Genomic DNA, 20,207 nt, shown 5'->3' on the forward strand with positions numbered 1-20,207 from the left:
TCCCTTCTCCCAAGTCTAATGTACTCAAGGAAGTGAGAAGGGACAGTGACACAAGAGGACTGCCAGGATTTGGAAGGTAAAGAAGTTGGGAAGCAAAGCCTGTGCTAGATGCTGGTGCTGGAGCAGGCAGGAGGAAAGAGCTTCAGGAAATTCTCCAGCCTCCTCAGGGGCTTTGCAGATGAAGCAGAGCCAGGAGCCCCAGGGCAGCAGCTGTCAATGGCATTCCCCTCCACCCCCCTTCCTGCCTGCATGGCTGCATGGCTGTGGAGGTGGGGAACTGGAAAAATGAAGAGGCTAGAGGTACAGCTGAGCACCTTCCCAAACTCTGCTCTAGAGAGAAAACCTGAGGCAGGCTGATACAGAAAATCACAAATACTCTTTCTTCCAGTAGAACCAGAGTAAAGAAACAAAAAGAAAGAGGCCTCAACTCAGTTTTTTCTTTCACATAGGCATAAGTCTCCCTTTATACTGCTGTAAGATTTCTGCCTGGATAAAAGAAAGGCAAGACAGAGAGTACATGGGGTCTAAACTGCAGATCAAATAGTAGAATTCTGGTTCTAAGCACGGCTTCAGCTCTTGCCTATTGCAAATGAGTGTCCTAATGCTCCCCAATTTCATTTGGGAGCACAGATTATATGGCATGCCTTAAATAAGCAAAAAATATTTGTTAAGTCCTAAAACTTTTTAATAGTTATTTGCTTTTAAATATAACTCCTATAAAGGACATCAGAAGGAGCACCTTAGCACCAGCCACAAGGCACAAGCCTGAAAAGAACCAAGCACATAAAAATTCTCTTGGCTCAGGAGCTGAGGATTTCAGTGGTCAGAAGTAACCTCTGCAATGTAAAACATTGCAAATTTATCTGAAGTCCTAGGCATGGGGGATGGACTAGGCAAAAAACCAAACCAAAACAAAAGAGCAGGCAGGCATGTTAACCCCCACAAGCAGTTGCCAAGTAAAGCAACTCTCAATTACAGCTCCGACGACAGTGAGACAGCTAAACTCAAGTAGTGAAATCAAGGCCTGACTGAAGTCAGTGGGAATTTTAGAGTTGACTTCAGTGAAGTCAGGATTTAATCCAGAGGAACCAAGCAAAAAACAAAAAAGTCACAGTTTGGGCTGCCCAAACCTAGCAGTCAGCCAAGCATGAACACGAGGTGTCCACAGGAGAAACAGGTCAACAAAAGCAGGGTGGGGAAAAGGGCTGTTTGTTATCATCCCCCCTGGTCCAGATGGAATTAGCAGACAAACTCTCATCAGCAACAGGAGCTCTTGTGTGTGTGTCTGTGTGTCTGTGTGTGTCCAAGACTTCTCATCTCACAGTGTAAGTTTAAAATATGTTCATTTGAACTGAAGCTGAAACATCCAATTTATCATTAGAAACCTATTTTAAAGTAAGGGAGATAATAATGTATTTCTTTTACCTGGTGTTCACCATAATCTGCCATAGAATATACTTGAGATTCAGTGGATTTTCAACTTGCAGACTTCAATATTCACCAGTTTTGCACTTAAAACTTTTAATACTTTTAAAATGAACAGCTTATATGGCAAGTTCTGTCCTTTTGGTATAAAACTTATATTATCTGAACACATTTTTACAAAATATACTGCTCAAAGCATGTGGATTGTATATTTTTAATATATTCCCCCAGAGGAATATAAGACCTATTTTCTAATAATGCATCCTTGCTGCAGCATTGCTATGTGGTCTGCCAGCAGACAGTCTGGCAGGAAAATGGTCTCACCCATGGCAGCTTGTTTTTAAATTAAATTTTTTGGGAAATATTTGCTACTTAGTACTATCTCCTTCATCAGGCAGACAGAGCTTTAGTGGCAATTTACCTCAATTTTCACCTCCAGGGAGTTTTAAAACATTGGAAAATGAGATTTTTTTTTTTGGATGGAAGTATTTTTGAATCTTTTTTTTTTTGCCTGCTGAAAATCAGCACAGCCTCGCAGATTCATCTGGGTTCTAGTAATCTGTACCAGCTGAAATTCAGACTTTTACATCCCGATGTAACCTCACACACTGCTGGGGAGCAGAGCCCTGAGCAAGTCACCAGGGGCTGGGTCTGTGTCATGGAAACCCTGAGATCTCTTTTCCCATTTCACTGTTGGATTTTTGATGGCACCAACAGAAAGCTAATCATGAACCTCTCCTCCTGATCCCAAAATGAGGTTTATTTTCTTGAGTGCTTTTTTAGCTCTTTAATACATAAATTAAACATTACTCATTCCAAGGTGAGAAAACTAACAGTCTTCCACAAGAAATGCTCCAGCGCTGTCCCACTAAGCACTAACCTAAGGGTCACAGAGGCTTGATCTAAAGAACATTTACCTGAGGAATAAAACAGCACGGCCGGGATTTCTTACCATAGGAAGGGATTCCGTAGGGCTGGCCAGGCTGGGGGTAGGTGGCATAGGCTGTGGCTTGCTGCATGCCCGCTGGGAACTGTGCCTGCCCATAGGCAGCCATCGTTTGTGAGGACGGGGTGGGGAGAATGTGTGGGTAGGGTCTGCTATTGATTACAAGGGACAGAAAATAGGACAGACACTGCATTAGACAGACATGCACGTACTTATTTTTAGCTTTATTATAATCCTGCTGCTTCATTAACACATAATCATAGGCTGTGCTAGACAATGGAAACTTTAGGAGACAAAATAAGAAAGAAATAAGAATAATAATATAATAATAAAGAAACCATAAGAAATCAATAATAAAAGAACAAGTGAAATACGTACTTTACAAATGTTTTTCAAATACATTCTTAGCATTTAAAAAAAAAATTCCCTAGAAGCTGCTGCAGTTCAAATTATGGCTTAACAGATGGACTCAATTATTATTTTAAATGAGGTTAAAATCTGCCTATTCCAGTTATTATTATTACTACTACTATTATTATTTTAAAAAGATATCATACTTGGAAGGGTAAATCTGTGGTGGGGAGAACTGGTGTGTTTGTCTTGGGCTGAAACCGCTGCTTCCAATTGCTGCACCAAGGAGAAAAGAAAGCACACAGAAGTGTAAATACACACACCAAAGATAAATATTATTTTTCCTAATAGAATTTCAGAGTATTAACAAGATTTTAATTAAATTCAAATATCATTGATACCTTAGATAGAAAATAATATTTTATGAGGAACTATACAGGAATGCTTAACATTAAAATCTTGATTGCAAATCTCAAATACTAAATTGCCCCTTTGTACAATTCCTGAGCCATAGTTTATTCTTTGGTTGCACACAGGCAACATTTTCAATGCAAACAACCTATTTCCTAATGGAAACATTTCCCTTCATATTTTCAAAGGATTGTTGATATCTCAAGTGCAACATTTTATTAACTTTTAGAATTTTTAAGACCTACATTTTATGAAGGAGCTTTATGCGTGCCTCGATTGGAAACACATGGCCCACTTCAGAGCACGCGCCTCTTTTTAAAAACAAAATAATTCCTAATACAGACTATGCATTACCTTATTACAATTCTATTTTCTTCCACCTAATCTGCTGTCTGAAATGCTTTCAGCCCTTTAAATCAGTATTGTAGAGGGATGTCCAGGCCCAGATGCAGTCAGTGAAACAGGTAAGCGGAGGAGGCTGCACCGCGAGCCGCCCCCCGCGCAGCGCTGCTGACACGGAGCTCCCCCAGCACTGCTCACTGCTGTCAGCGTCTCTGGGTGCTGCTCAGAGCGTGGCAGCTCTGCTGGCCTCCTCTGCTCAGGACAATATTTTTGGGAGCCCTTCCATCTCTGGTTACTGTCTGGGTGTCACTTCTCCTCTAGGTCCCAAGGTGGGCCTGGGAGCCTTTGCCAGGAGAGGGTCAGCAGCAGGTTATGAGACTACTGTAAGATCAGACAGCCCGAGAAACAACAGGCCTTATTGCTAAGTGCTTGGAAATAAACAAGGCACACATAATTACCCCTCGCCAGTCCCCCCTTCCTGGCCAGCTACAGGGAAAATCCATCATCTTTACACTCTGGGAGGGAAGAGGGAAGCAGGTAGTCTCTTTCTGTGCCTTCTACATCCGATAATTTTTCTTTTCTGTGGCCTGTGAGGCTGCAGGCATGCCAAGTGTTAATCTCCAACCTTTACTCAGATCACCAAGATGTATGTAGCTACAATTAGGTACATACTGTATTTTCTTCTTTCGGAGAATTAAAATACCTTAGAAGCCTTTCTTTGGGCTTTCAGGATTGATGCTTTCAAACTCAACAACCTTTACAGAAAATGGAGGCTGTGACAAGACCAGGAAAGGGCTGGCTACCAGGAGTCTGACTGGTTGTGAGATGTCAAATTTTGCCACTACTGAAATGTAATCCCACAATATAATATTAGATCCTTTTCTGATTTAATTTGCACCATAAAACCTATGTGCTAGAAATACCACAGTTAGTCCACAGGTGTGCAAAACTGAGCAAACATCTTAGATTGTTCTCACAGCGTTTGTATCTTGTATGCCAGGAGTTAAGATGCATTTGCCTTCCTCTAAGAAAAGAAGTCTGACAAAAGAATAAATAATTTGGTAATAATAAATTACAATAAATGAGGAAGACCTGCTCCTCAATTAGAATAATAATCACAGAGGCATGTATGTTTACTCACAGAAAACAAAAAAAAAACTACTCTGGGCCAGAAAACTCCCTAGTGAGACTCCCACCAAAGACAATAAGCCTGATATCAATAAGCCTGATACTGTTATGTTCCTCACTTGGGGAAAACTCCTGTTGACTTAGACTAAAATGTACAGAAATCGGTAAAAGATGGAAAGTATAAAAAGCTTTTTGAGTGAGGTGAGCAGGTTTAGATCACATGGGATAAGAAAATAAAAAATGAAAAAAATGCTGAGTTTAAAACTTGGGTTTATTCCTTACCTGATCCTGAGAAATTGTCTAAAGACCCGTCTGTGGTAGTAGTAGTAGCGATCTCACTGCTGTTCATTGGTTCTGTTTTAACTACAGAAATATAAACAGAAGATATTCTATATGCTCCTAATATTCTTGCAGGTGCATGCACACACACTCACCACAAACACAAACTCAATAAAGCAAAAATCTGCCAAAAAAGTTCTAAATCATGGCTATCAATATTTTGCATTTTATGTATTTGTCTACACAAACAGTGCAAAATACTGCCAGCTATGATTTATTTACACAAAAATATAAGATGATCAAGAGGGTTATTCCTGTCCCCAAGGAATAAAAGCCACTGTAACAAACCAGAAGTCCCCATGCAACTCTCTGCACCTGTCCTGATTCCTCTTAATCCTACAGACCCAACAATAAGGATCCACATTTAGATCAGGTCACACAGCATTTACAGGCTTGAAAGACAGTAAATTGAATAAGACAAAAGAGGAAATAATTTTTAAATGGTTTTTGCTGAGGGCTGTTCAAATTTTGTTTCCAATTAAATAATTTTTCAGAGGAAAATTAAGGATTTGTGATGAAGTAAAATACTTTTCTTGTTGTGGATTTCTCCTCTTAAAATGAAAACCAACTTTATACTCAACAACCCTGAATAAGAAAAGAGAACACAGTCCTCACCAAATACTTCAAAGAATGCTTTTACATTTTATCCCTCTGCACCCACAACATAACACGGCTGTCTGAGAGTTAAAAAGAAATAGACCAAGTGATTATTGCCTGGCTCATGCTGATTCATAATCAATAATCAATTAATGACTTTTAATAAAACCTCAAGTAAATTAACAATTTCTCTTTCTGTCAGTCCAATGCAAAGTCTGTAATCCTAAGATCAGGACAGTATCCTGATCCAAGAGCAGGGATGGGGCTGACTTGGCATGGATGCAAAATAGGCACCAATAGCTACTCCCTACACAGTTTGAATATACATGTGTGTTCAGGAATTACAACCATCCCCAGCAGAAACCTTTGGTACCAAGTTCGAAAAGGGTGAGGCAGAGGGACGTCCCTCTTTTCACAGAAGACCTTTCCTTTCATTGCCAGTCCACATTCTTATTTCTGCATGTTTGACTTCCTTCACCAAGCCTCCTCCATGGGATTTGTAAGAAATCTCTCCAGTTTTTAGTAATCGTTCAGTATTTTCTTTTGACTCTCATGCAGGATTTCTGGCTGCTAACTTGGGAGGTCAATGCTTAGCTGCACACAAAACTCTGCTGTGTCTGCATTAACAAGCAATGCAGTCCATTTAGGAAAGTTTCATGACGTGAAATGGTTGGGGCAGAGGGCCCAGTGTCCAGAGGCTGGGCATTTTTGAGAGCGGTTATACAGCTTGAGAACATTATCTGCACTTCTGCAAAGCAGCTTTTTTGAAACAAGTGAAGTCCAAGAGACTCCCTAAGGGGAATTACTGTGTTAAGAAAAGGTGGCCACAAGGTTCACTCCAAAAGTGCGCTCAGGATTTGAACCATAACTCTATTACAAAGGTATTTCTTAAAAACACAGAATGTAAGTTATTCATCATCCATTTAACGACTAAATACTGAAAGTCTAAAACAGAGATACAATGAGATATTTATTGCAGAGTGTGTATCTAAGAAACACTTTTACAACATGTTCTACAGTTTGTCAACCTAGATGTGAAAAATTATAGGATCTACATTATCTTCTGCCTTTTCTTAAAAGTTTATCACAGCTACATTTCAAAGTCAGACTCACACTTCTCTCATAGACTACTCCAAGTTTCCCCAGAATCTGCAAGTCTTCTGAGCCTAATTCCCATAATGCAATTGTACATTGGGAATAACAATGAAAGATGCTTTCCTCTATAGCTGGCATCTGTGGTGGGGGAAAACAGAGGAAGATAAGACAGATCCACCTAACCTGGAGTAAAGGGTGGAAATTTTCAATATGTGCTTTCTCCAAACTCTTCTCCATTGCAGAAACAACATTCCATATTCTTCATTTTTAGGATCACTCCAAATTAGTAGTCCGAGGACTACGCTGAACTGCTTCACACAGTATAGAGAAGTATAGAGTCAGTTGTTCTAAATAAAAAGCAGCCCTTCTGAAAAGGACTTGGGATTTCTGGAGGATGGGAAGTTAGGTGAGAGCTGGAAATGTCCATTTCCAGCCCAGAAAGCCCAACTGCATCCTGGCTGCATCAAAAGCAGCGTGGCCAGCAGGGCAAGGGAGGGGATTCTGCCCCTGCTCTGCTCTCTGAGACACTACTGGGAGAGCTGCATCCAGCACAGGAAGGACATGGACCTGTTGGAACAAGTCCAGAGGAAGGACACCAAGATGACTGGAAGGGTGGAGCACCTCCCCTGCAAGGAAAGGCCAGGACATTTGGGACTGTTGAGCCTAGAAAAGGTTTTGGGGTGATCAAATTGTGGTTTTCCAATACATGAAGGGAGTCCACAAGAAGAATGGAGAAGGACCTTTTACAAGAACATGTAGTGTCAGGAAAAGGGAGAATGAATTCAAAGGGAAAGATAGTAGGTTTACACTAGATACTAGAAAGAAATTCTTTACTCTGAGGGCAGTGAGGCACAGGAACAGGTTGCCCAGAGGAGCTGTGGCTGCCCCCATCACTTGATATGTTCAAGGACAGGTTGGATGAACCCTTGAGCACCTATTTGAATCCTTGTTCAAGATACTGTTTTTCAACAAACATAATCAAAATCTGATTTCTGTTTCTATGAGTAATGAGCAATACTTCTGTACAACATAGTTTAAAACTGAATGCTGTTTATTACACACATTATTTTAAAGATACAGAAAAAATATTAAATACAATGCACTGCCATCTTCATGGGAAGGAATTCTAGTTGCTGACTAAGGTGCTCACCAATTTTTCATAAAAACTTTGTCTTCTCTCTCAGCTGTTTTGTCTCCTGAATATATAAAAATCCCAGGATATAAGAAAGGATGTTCCCACTATCCTGGATCCCTGGATCTGGATACCCATTACTTGGGTGATAAAAAATATGCCCTAGAATGCTGTCTTTAGAAACAACCACAACCTTAATGAACCTTTGCAGCAAAGATAGCTGGGAATTTAATAAAGATGAACAGGTACTGAAAAACTCTCCGTGCTCCAAGCACTTTAAAATGCCTGAAAATTGCTGCATAATTCCTTCTAACAGCCTAAGCACTTTTAAGAGGATGAAATCTTCCTATACAAATAAACAAATTGAGAAGAATAGCCATGGGTTTACCTGCTGGAAATATTTAAAAGTACTCTTACTGCAAATGAAGGTCTCTTTGTCCAAGACAAAACTCAACTGCCATGGAGCATCCTTCACCCTGGAATCACAGGGAAAGAGAACTGCAAAGGGATTGCCTAAGAATACAAGGCTCACAGTCTATCCCAGCAGCACATGAGTCATCCATGTCTATGATGAGAGACATATGGAGCTGTCCAAGGAAGCCAGGCTTTGGCTGGGCACAGATCTGGCCCTGCCACATGCTGCTTACGGGTGCTCTGGAGTTCAGCTCTTCACAATTTCCATGGCAATTAACATTTCTGCAACATGTCCTAAGCTTTCACAAGATGACACTGGGACATGAGTGGGAATATTGCCACATCTAGACAACACACGTGGCAAGCCTGCCAGGACCAGCCAACACCATGCTCACTTGTGGTAAAAACTGTGAAAAGTGACACAAGAAAAGTTCCCCTTCCTGCTGTTCCTTTATCAAAACTGACCTTTACAGAGATGCAGAATCATCAGACTTGAATTCTAGAGACAGACCCTGATTTAGCAATGTACTACTAAGTTTTAGTGCCATCCAAATCACTCATGTATGAGATTATCAATAAGAAGTCCAAGAAGCAGACTAATGTCTTCTTAACCTGCTGCAAAAAGTCAGTGTTTATTTACAACCAGTGATTTTGATTTGCTTTATATATGGAGGATCTTAAGAAATTATGTCAACAAAGAGTTTTTTTCCCCCTTACTTTTTGCTTCTAGTAATTTGTGAGATTCTAAAAATACTTAAAAAGAAACTGTGTAAGAAACTACATGGAACAGTAGAAAAAATAGGAGTAGCAGATAATAGCACAAATGCCAGCTTGAAGAAAAAAAAGAAAAAAAAAATTCAGAGATGCCACAACCACTCATCTAATGTTATATAGATTGTTAAGATTTTTCTTCTAAAAGAACTCGGGGACTGCAAGTGCAATGTGCCCTGTTTTGTCAGCTGTATAGCAAAAGGTGGTCAAAAAATGACTGACATGGCAGTTTCTGAACTCTATTGAGAGAGAGAACTCCAGACCAGAACCCACAAGTTCATGTGGTTCATTGGCCAAGTAACAGCTTTCTGAGTTCACAGCTTGTCATGCAGTTCCTGGTATATATATCAGTAAAGACTGTTATGAGAATGAGATGCTGGCTATTTTAAATATGGATTTTGAGACCTAATATTTGGCTACTCCTAGCACAGAAGTTGTAGGAATACCTCATAAAGATTTGCACCTTCAAGCATGCAAAAAGTAAGGTTTTAAAATATCTTTTAAAAATTGCTTTTATTACATTAAATACATATAAGTCTTGCTCTACTGAACTAATTTTTGTTAACAGCTATACCATATACATTAAATCAGAACAGAAATATTGCAAACATGCCTGACATTAAATAGGTTTTAATTTTACAGTTTTAAGATTGAATTAACACTATGACGTTATATTCTTTGTATTTTACAAAAAAACTGGGCAAAATTAAATTACTCTTGGCTGACAGCTCTTTCAAGGGCTACAAGAGACTCAACAAAGTGTGGTAGTTAGTTTATAGACATATATAAAAACACAACCTCTTGCCCTATTTTGGCTGGCATCTTCAAATAATAGTAGTAACTAAACACCATGTAAATCTTGATTAAGAACTTTATGTATATATAATCAATTGCTATTCACACACTTTTTTGCTTGACATCATCTTGTTTCTGTACTCACTGTACAAGCCCAAAGTTCACCTAGAAGCATAAAGATAATTTTTACTAACAACAAGACAAGAATTCTACCTGGAATCTCTAAGCTGATTATATTTTCCATTACTTTATTCAAACAGCCCTTTGTTTGTGGTGAAGAATCTTGCAATTATAAAAAGGTTACAGGTTACTCAATTATACTAATTCCTATCCAGGATATTATTGTCTCTGTCTATCATAGATTATCAAATCATCAGCTTCTGACTATGGAGCCTGATAAACTTGCTTGTTACTGCTTCTCAAAGAAGAGAACTCTTCCTGAATCTTATTGTCTGGAAACTACCAGAAGGTAATTTCCAGCCTAAATTTTTGTATGGTTTTCAAAAAAGTCCCTGCTCAAAGCAGCACATTCTAGTTCAAGCCCAGACTGTTCCCTGCTTTCCCCTCCTCTGATGTGAGAGGCTTCAAAACTTCCCCAATATTTGGGCTGTGGTTTTACTACATACACCCCCAAGACTCTCATCTTCCTCTTATGCATTTAAGGTGAAAGAGCTTTAACATCCTCATACCTCCTCATCTAGCAGTAAAAACCTTAAATTTACAAAGAAATGGTGTCACTGCTACAGTGCAAAATCAGAAACAAAATCAGAAAGAAAATTCAAAAACATCTGGATAGAGACAAAGCTGTACAGTGTTTGTAGCTGCTAAGCAAGATTCTGCTTGGATTTTTATCTGAAAGTACAGTCAGGGGTTAAAATTCACTGCAGCTGGGAGATGAGAGTATCTGAGTCAAACTAAGGTTCTTATCCCTTCACACTCACATGTCCAATTATACAAAATGTTTTTATCTCTCCCCTGCAAATGGAGGCAGGATATATCCAAAACCAATACTTTTAAAAGTGTCATGGACTATTCTCTTTCCTATTTTTTTAAATTTTGTTTTTTTCAGCTGGGAATCTGACAATGCACATGGTTAACATTTTGCAGTGCTCCCAAACAGTATTCATATTCTTTAAACAAAGCCAGACAAAATGACCACAAAACATCACAGGCCCAGTCATTAAGGGCAAAGAAGGTTGTCTTCACTACCTTCTGGGAACATGGAGGTTTTCATGTGAACAAGAGAGCAGCATGCAAAAGTCAAGCCTGCTCTGCCATTACAAGACACAAGACTATCTCATGAAGATAGAAGCACAATGACAAAGCAGGGACTTTTCATAAATGGGAAATAATATGGTCTACATTTGGCCATTGTCTGAACTCCAGGACTGACAGACTTAAAGCCAAATTCCCCTGGACAAAGAGAGATAGTTCTAGCTTCTTTTCCCCTCCAGCCAGCACCAGCAGCAGCAAATTCCCTAGCTCGTTTCACCAAACCTGGTGACACAGGTACTTCACTCACTGTCCAGGGGTGAAATGACATGGCTAACCCCGAAGCGTAACCAAGTTTCATGCTTTTTTATCTACTTGGAACAATCAAAATCCATCAGAAGACTATAAAGTGCAAATGCAAATGCTACATCATCAAGCCACAAGTCTGAAGTTGCTAAGGCTCTTCAAATACTACCCTATTATTGTGTGATCTTTGACTAAGATGTTCCACTTCTGTTCCTTCTGCAGGTGCACAGTGACAGCTGGGGCTGAATTTCCTTCTCATCTCATGTATTACTGGCCAGCATATGACAAATGACACTTCATGTGACATTTTCGTATGGAATCACACAACTGTACACACACATGCATAACAGGCTGCTCCCACTGGAAAGACACCGCTCCTAGGATGATGTGTTGTGGTTGGTTTTGAGAAAAGAAGTGGACATTCTCACAGGCCCTTGAAACCCCACAGCCTGTGCACAACCACTCTGGGGCCCTTGGGCACACTCAGAGGATGCTCTCACACTACCACACTTCATCCACTGTCTGAAACAGTATGTGTTGTGAGCATCTATCTGAGAAGCTTTCAAAAAATAAATTATATTAAAATAATAATGCTTCTAAGACTTTCCATTTTTTTATAAAAGTAATTTGTCATTTGGAGTATTTTGTTTACCTCAAATGCCTGTGGGACCAGTATTGCTATTAACTTATCACTTAAATGAAGTCCTTTCTTTCAGGAAAAACTTACGGAAGAAACTGAAATAGGGACTCTTTCAAAAATGGATGCACATACATATAGAAAAGACAGTAAGTAAATAAATATTTATTAGCCAGTCTCCTCCCCAAGACCTTGCAACAGGAGTTGTTCGACAGAGTCAGCAGAGAAGTGGACAAGTCATTTCACTGGCCAAGTGCCTATGAAAGAGGAACAATAGAGCATTATGCTACATGTGCTCAGGACAGAAAGACTCTTGGTGAAGCAGAAGAATAAAAGATAAGACAGAGTCTGGAAGGAAGCCAGTGTAATACAGCAAGGAAAAAAAGGTGAAGAGCAGGGAAGAAAAGATAGATCAAGTCAGCCCCTTGCCTTCACATAAATCAGCTGTATCTGATTTTTATCCTCCAGAAGTGACATCAGGCGGAAGGCTCTTACTAGCCTCTGCAGACCCCCAGCTTGCATTTGGGAGCCCAGGACCCCTGCAGTTTTTGCCTCTGGCCAAACAATGGTCCTCTTGCACTCTTCTGGGATGAGTAAAGAATTCAGCATCCAGAGCTCTTGATGCTAATACCCTACTAAAAGGCAAATATTACATCTATCTTTAGTATGCTATTATTTCAGGATGTCTAAATACGGAGGTATCAATTACAAGTTTCATACCATCAAGCTCCTTAGTGCAAACACAAGTATAGAAATTTCAGCATAGATAACTAGCAGGACCTCCAGAAATGAATAATTAAAAGGTACTGGAATCCAACCAGAATCACCAAAAGAAGCATTATTTTGTCTGATTACCATCACCTACCATAACTTTGCATCCCAAAGCACACAAAAAGCCAAAAATTTTAAGTAAAAAGAATAAATTAATTAAAAATCATTCACTGCCAATGTGAATTGCTTAATTGTTATACTGAAAGACTATTTTGAGTGCTACAAGGTATTGCTAGAATCTCAAGAAATATAATTTACAGAAATATAATTTACTTAGAGAAATCTACATCGCATGCCATAACAACAATCAGCTCTACCCTCTCTATAGATTTTAACATCTTACTCCCCCATTACTTTAGGAAATACTGGAAACAATTTTTTCTCCATTCTGTAATACTGCAACTAGACAGCAAACATACCACACAGTGCTGTCTTTTGAAACTCTGAAGATGGATTTATGTTCACCAGACTTAAAACAACCTTTTTAATGGCCACAAATCAGATAGTCTCGTAGTGGAGAGCTTTGACTGCCTTTGTGTCAGATCTCATTCTCATGTTGCAGCAGGTACTTAAAGAGTGAGAATCATTTTTTTCCAAAGGATTTTTGATGTCCAACTCCCTTTGAAGCCTCCCTTCCTATGTATCTCTGAAAATCTGATCTTCAATTTGTTATCCATTTTCCCTTCCCACTTGATATGACAATGCCTTCCCTCCTTCCTTCTTGAATGCTCAAATAAAAGGGCAGTAGCAGGTCTGTAGTGCTTAAATGAATGAAGAGAAGTTGCTCAGAAAATAACAGCTCCTTCTCTCAGTCCTCATCTATTCCATTTCAGTTGTATAAAACATCATCATGATGGGCTACAGGCTTCTGTTTCTCACTCTATGCCATCCATCAGATTTGATTTACATTCTTAAGATAAAAGTAAAGATCACCATAGGCAGAAACTGGATGCAGTTGTCTGCCATGGAAAACAGATTTCCTACTCCTTTCAAGTTTACTGATTACTCACGGCCTTTCCCCTCTAAAGGGTATCCACCAAAGTGGGCACTGTGTTGGAATAGCCACCAGCTGTCTGATAAAACTTAATGAATGGCAATTTTATGGGCCTCTGTTGTTATTGTTCCTTTAACTCCTTCAGTATCAACCCACCATGGCAATTCACTGGCAAAGGAAGATTAGAGATAAAGCAAAACTATGAAGATTTTGATCCCTACTCTAGTAATTTGTTTTAAGAGATTTTCTTAGGCAAGTTATACAAGGCCATAATTTTGATGGTGTCCAGTACCTGCTCTTTTCTACAATAGAGGGTATGTTGTGGAAACTTAAAGAGAACAGGAAAACCTCAAATACTGTAGTATTTATATAGTCAGCATCACCTTGGCATACTAGGCCTGATTTTTCTGAGTGCCTTTAGCCAGACATTTTAGTCCTCTGCATTTGATCCTGGGAAACTTCTGTCTGGTCAAGATCTATAATTTCCTTGTTTCTTCCCCGTCACTGAAGACCATGCTGCCTAGCCAAGAGAAGAATTTTGCTCTCTCAAAGTGAACTTAAGCACACAAAGACTTATATATAAGCTGCATGTAGAGATTAAATTCAGACTTAATCACACAACTAAATCCTCATTCAGTGCTTTGAAAACTTACAGCTAAGTGTGAAGCTAAAAATATTAGCTAACAAAGTGAGCTATCTTCCAACCACATCCTCTTCCAAAAAAACATCAATAGAAGACAAGTCTGAAAATGTGCCTTAGAGGAATTAATGAACATTTGTTTGAAATGCAGCCATTTCACTTTGGGACAGGTTTATTTTTTCCCTTCTTCTTTCTTCTTCCCCTCCCCTCATCTAGTGAACATATCCTGTGCTTCAGGGTATGGAACCCTGTCAAAATCACACCCATAGTCAAATCAAATTTAACATATCTTTACAAGATATTTATAACATGCAAATACCTAGAGGCCCTTCTTCTCAGTCACATGAAGATCTCTTATGCTAGGGAACGAGGGCTCTTTCACATTAGTGAGAATCTGTGCATGGTAGAAGCTGATTTCACATATTATATTTGACATGTGAAGATTCAGCAACCCACATCTCCACTCCATGTGCAACAATCAAGCAAACCACACTGCAGCATCTAGAAAGAGTTATTCAGTGAGCCCTTATAACCACATCCTTACAATCAGCCACTTCTGGCTCAGCAGGATTCTGCTTCAAGAATTCCAGAAAAAATAATTTTACTTCAACCTTCATAAAAAAAAAAAAATAGGAAACTTTTGCTTCATTCACTCCACTCCTTCTTAAGTCTTTTAAGCAGCTCAAGGAGCCTAAAAAAACATTTTCTCAAGATAAAACAGATAAGCAGTAAAAATTCCACCTTCAGATTCTTAGGGATCTGCTTCACTTACAAATTTTGTCTCTTGGCACACATCTCATTCAGAAATAAATTATTCTAGTTTCTTTGAAAAACTTTTCCTTCTTTGTCACTTAAGAGCAATCAGAGACAGGAATTTTCAAATTAGAGAGCTCAGAGCAGAACGGCCAAGCACAAGCTGTCTCTCAGGACACTTTTGGAACAACATCCAAAATCGCATGCTGAGTGCCCACGCCTGCAGCACCCAAACCTGCAGGGCTCTGTGTGCTAGGGCTGAGCAGCCAGTCTGCAGTGCTGAGGAGGGTCATGTCACCTGAGGGAAAAGGGCAAACAAAAGAAAACCGTTTGGCTTCATCTCAGGAGGCAAACATCTATTGCAAGTTAGAGCTTTTTGGGTAGAATTCACTCCAAATTCTTTTACACTGGAAAGTTGTAGTGTCAGACAAATAAGTTACCATGGTTTAATTGACTTCCTTCAATAAACTCTGATACCTACCTAGAAGTTGAGATACTATTTCCAAAATCATTTTCTACCTGAAGTCAGTGCATTAACAGATACAAAATATACCTCATTTCCTGACAAAGTAATATTAAGCATTTCTCAGAGTAGATGCACACAGCACTACATGTTGAACAAAAAGTCATCAGATGATGAACATCTTTCAATGTTTCAAGAAACACCCCCTAGTTTTTTTTTTTTGCTACAAAAGAACCTTCAAGTTATATAAAAGGTATAAAAGCTCATGAAGTTTACAACAAAGGCTTCTGTGAGCTAAAGGAATTTTAATTTGAAAGGGCAATTTTATCCTGTACCAAAAGTGGTATATACCTGGTAATATGATATAAAAATATAATAACATACTTGTATATTTTAAAGGAAGAAGATTAATTTATGGACATAAAATATTTTCCTGCCTAAACTCCATGAGCACAGTAAATACTTTATTTATCCTTTAAAAAGGGTTTGTTTTTTTTTTTATGGCTTAATATTTGATTGAAGCAATACTTTTACAGCAATAGCAAAAAGTAAATTACACACAAGTCTAGCACAAGTCCCTGTTAATCTGATAACCCATAAACTGTCCCCACTACCAAGGACTCCAATTACAATGAATAACAAAGATATGTGGGGAATTGAGGGGGGGAACGACATCTGCTTGATTGACATGTGCCTTTCCTGGAAAAATGCATGTCCATAATCCTAAAGAGTTTGACAGCACTACTACAACCCAGTTCTTAGCGGAAAAAAACCCGTATCTTTGCTACAACAGTTGTAGCAGTTTACCTATACAGTTATACAGTTGTAGCAGTTTACCTATACAGTTATACTGAAGAGCAATACTGAATCTGCATGACTGTCTTCCAGTAATGCATTAAGTCTCTGTTCACACAGCCAGTTAAATGTCCCATATGATCTTTCCACTATTGCCATAGAAATGCTTCAGGAAAGAGCATTTTTTGCTGCTCGTTGCATAAACCCTTCTGTGTTTCATTATATGTATTATTATATGTATTATAGATGTATTATATTACTGGCAAAGCTGTTAGGTTGTTCTGCTGTTAGTATTCTACTGAGAACAAACATAACTTATCAACTGCCTGACTGCTTCTTGAGAAATAGGTATCAGTTTACCCCATTGAATTACTACACCTGTTTGAATTTTGGTCACTCCATCAGAGCAGCAAGCTAGCCTGAGGAACTTTCAACACTCAGTTTTATTAGCCTACTTGACAAAATTCTCATAGCCTTAGGAGCTTACAAAAAGTGAGACATAAAGAAATACCAAAATAGCAAGAAAGACTGAAAAATTACATTTTGTGCTATGGCAATTGTAAACACCTACTTCTTTTCTCTCATCATTAAACTACCTTTTCACTTTTTTGACTTTTTGACTTTTTTTTTTCATTTAAGCTCTGCACATACTACCTGCTCTGTCCACTCAAACCCCATGAAAGAAACATAAACCTGTAATGAAAGCTATTGCTGAAACTTGATAATAGTAACTACTAATAAACATTGAACATTGCCTTTATGTAACATATGAATAAACCCAGAACATTTAAAATAGTAAAACATTATATAGCGTGCTGACTGTGAGAACACCAAAGATAAAAAGGAGAAAAAAACCCAAATTACGAAATATGGGGGGAAAAAAAAGTCTGGCTCACCTTCTGTGCCATTGGGTGTCATGGAATTATTATTTATATGGGAGTTATCATGTTTTGGACCACTGGGGGATTCACTACTACCACTTAGTCGTCTGTGTGGGCTGGCTAGATCCTGCATTTCCATAGACCTGAAAACAAGATGCAACTTGTTTTAGTGACATAAATCAACATGAATTACAGAGGAACTGCCTTTATGAGATGCAGCCTGCTATTTATCAACATCCCAGAAACGCTTAGTAAAAAATTAACTACTTTTTCCAACTTGATCTTTTCCAGTGGTTAACTCATGTTGTAGCCCCAAACATGAGTGGAAAGATACTTTAATTATTTTTGCAGCTTGTAACTAAATAAAACCTAGATTCCAAGCACTGCACTTTAAAAATTGATGCATTCTCATATTTTTAAAATACATACAAAGACGGAATCACCAGCATATGAAGATATATATTCTCTTGAAAACAAATTAACACTGCTTTTTCAAAATTTACCACTCAGTGGCAATATAATGGGCCTCCAAAACAAATAAAACACTTGAAGCAATTGTGGAAACCTATCATCTACTGACAGGGAATGAGATATTCCTGATGTATGTGTTTACTCTGGCAAACTACTTAATTGTTCCTCTGTTTCCTTTGAAACAAATGCAGCATTAAAACATTATTATGTCTGCTCACTTGTTTGCTTTGTGGATTACATAAAGCGTGCCCAACTGGGAAGGGATCTGCCCGACATGCAGTGAGTCCATGCAGGCGCTGGTGTGCCTGAGCACTCTGCTGTACCTCAGCAGCTGTCGCTCACTCAAAATGAGGAAAGAGCAATTCCCAGCTAAAGCAAAAATTAAACGTTTAAACAGCATTAAAGCAGCTAAATATTTCATATTAGTGCTTTCAATGGCCCTATATTAACAGGACAGCAGTCATCACCACCATGACATATCCCTTGGTTGGTGGTGGGGCTTATCACTGAAGTTCCTTACCCTTCTGTGCCTTTATACCTAAAACTTTTGATATTGTTATTTGATGTACTCATTCAAAGTAATTGCTCCCAGTAGAAACTTCATAGGTTACTGTGCCTCCAAGGCATTTGAGCTAGTAATTTTTCAGTTTAAAAGTAATGCTTAGGCTCTTTTAAAGACTATTAAAATTATATATAAAATTACTCCTGCAGTAATGGTATAAATATTCTAAGTGTCATTTCAGGTACGAAGCTTTTATATTTTAACTGAAGTTTTATCACAGATTCTAAACACAGATTCTTCATTTATTATTTCTTTACCTAAAACAATCTACACAAAAAGAAGATGATACTGTTATGAGTTCAAAATGTCTGCATCAAATATAAACTCGAACAATTTAGTGGAAAAGTTACGTGCTCGTGGTTTACAGACTTGGTTGCACACACGTAAAACCTATGCTCCAACACTTACTCATCTGCTTAATGTGAGAAACAAGAATAAATACTTTACTTATCACTTGAAGTTTAAAAAAATAACCATCAATAGAAGGCTTGTAAAAAAATTAGCAATTTTCAATCAAATCCTTACCTGCAGCTTGAGGAAACAGCAACATCTGAACTGGTTTGGGACTTCTGCACCTGTAAACCAGGGAAACAAACAGAAGCTTCTATTACTTCACTTTACTACGAGGCCTTAATTTAAAGAAAGGATATCACTATGGATGACAATTCTCTCCTTTAAATCCAAAGGGAGAGGAGGAGGGTGCGGTGCCCCTGAAAGGCATATTGTCTTTAAATTGAAGGCTCAACTGTTGTTTCCCCGGCAGGTCGCTCTCCCTCCTCCCCGCGCCAGGGGACGGCAGCCAAGTGACGGGATAGTGATTCATCAGGGGCCCGTGACAGCTGCACAGGGGCTCAGCCCTCCTCCCCCGGCTCGGCTCGGCTCGGCTCGGCTCGGCTCGGCCCGCGCCCCGCAAAGGTAACCCCGCCAAGGGCAGCGAGCTGCTCCTGCCCCGAGCCCCGCAGCATCCTCCGCTCCTCTCATCCCTCCTTCCGTCCTGACAGATTCTTGCCCTCATCACACTGGTTTTCTTCTTCCTTTGCTCCTCGCCATCCTTCCTCTGTGCCACGGGGAACCCACCAGTCAAGCTCACCCCAAAGGCGAGCTGGAGAGGCTGATGGTATTTTTGGGGGAGGAAGGGTAGAGAATAACAACGGGCAAGCCTACCTATGGTAAAGACCTTCACTGTATAGCACACAGCCTGACAGAATCACCTCTAAAAGAAGCCCATCTCCCGCCAGGTCAAACTAAAATAAAAACTCCACACGTTATTGCATAGTCTTACTCCTAAAAATTGCAGTTGCCAATTTGAGATTTCTGGTAAAATCACTTAAAAGGATACTTCTGGCTAAATAAACGGGAGGAAGCTGTAGAATTTACCTCTGAGGTCGCTCATGAAGAAAAGGAACCATTTTCCACTGGAAAGCCCACCAATAATTATTTAGTGTAATCAAATCATTCCTTTTATAACTCAGGTGAGTAATAGTTTTCATATTCCATCAGAAAAATTCTGTTGGTTTACTAACAAACTTTAGGCAGTAACAATTGTCAGCAGGTGATAAAATTCAGGTGGAAATACGCTCCTAGACACTGTTAGCTTAAAAGCACACAAAAGCTTCTCTGGGCAAGGTATATATCCTCCCAATGCCTGCAGTGAGGATCTTTCTTGTGCGTTTCCATTCAACCTGAACTGACATCTCTTAAATGATCACAGAGCAAAGACAAGGGAGATGAGGCATTTTAAGTGCCATAAAAATCATCCGAGCAAATCCTACTTATGTGTCTGTAGGGTGGGTTTTTTGTTATTTTTAATCACAGACAGAATTACTACTAGCAAGAGTAAACAACTGCTAGGGGCAGTCAGGCAAGGAAGAACATTACGAATGATGTCAAGAAGCATGCAATAATGCATGCTGAAGAACATCAATCTTTTTATAACTGGGCACTTAAAGTACTGCATAACATGCTTTTCAATACAT

General features: G+C 39.1%; 1 protein-coding gene across 7 annotated transcripts in view; it reads right to left on the reverse strand.

The window, feature by feature from the left end:
* EYA1 (EYA transcriptional coactivator and phosphatase 1) overlaps positions 1–20,207 on the reverse strand; it is a 149,636-nt gene that overhangs the window by 66,193 nt on the left and 63,236 nt on the right. For 3 of the 7 annotated variants that reach the window (XM_064703544.1, XM_064703542.1, XM_064703548.1), the window contains exons 2-7: positions 18,757–18,806; positions 17,214–17,341; positions 15,295–15,357; positions 4,886–4,966; positions 2,929–2,998; positions 2,378–2,523 (exon numbers count right to left, since the gene is read on the reverse strand). In XM_064703544.1, the coding sequence (XP_064559614.1) occupies positions 2,378–2,523; positions 2,929–2,998; positions 4,886–4,966; positions 15,295–15,357; positions 17,214–17,341; positions 18,757–18,806 (538 nt within the window). The remainder of the gene's footprint in view (positions 1–2,377; positions 2,524–2,928; positions 2,999–4,885; positions 4,967–15,294; positions 15,358–17,213; positions 17,342–18,756; positions 18,807–20,207) is intronic. The other 4 variants (XM_064703546.1, XM_064703545.1, XM_064703543.1 and 1 more) reach the window with 3 other exon arrangements.

The sequence above is a fragment of the Zonotrichia leucophrys genome, chromosome 2 (assembly GCF_028769735.1).
Source record: "Zonotrichia leucophrys gambelii isolate GWCS_2022_RI chromosome 2, RI_Zleu_2.0, whole genome shotgun sequence".
Lineage (NCBI taxonomy): Eukaryota > Metazoa > Chordata > Aves > Passeriformes > Passerellidae > Zonotrichia > Zonotrichia leucophrys.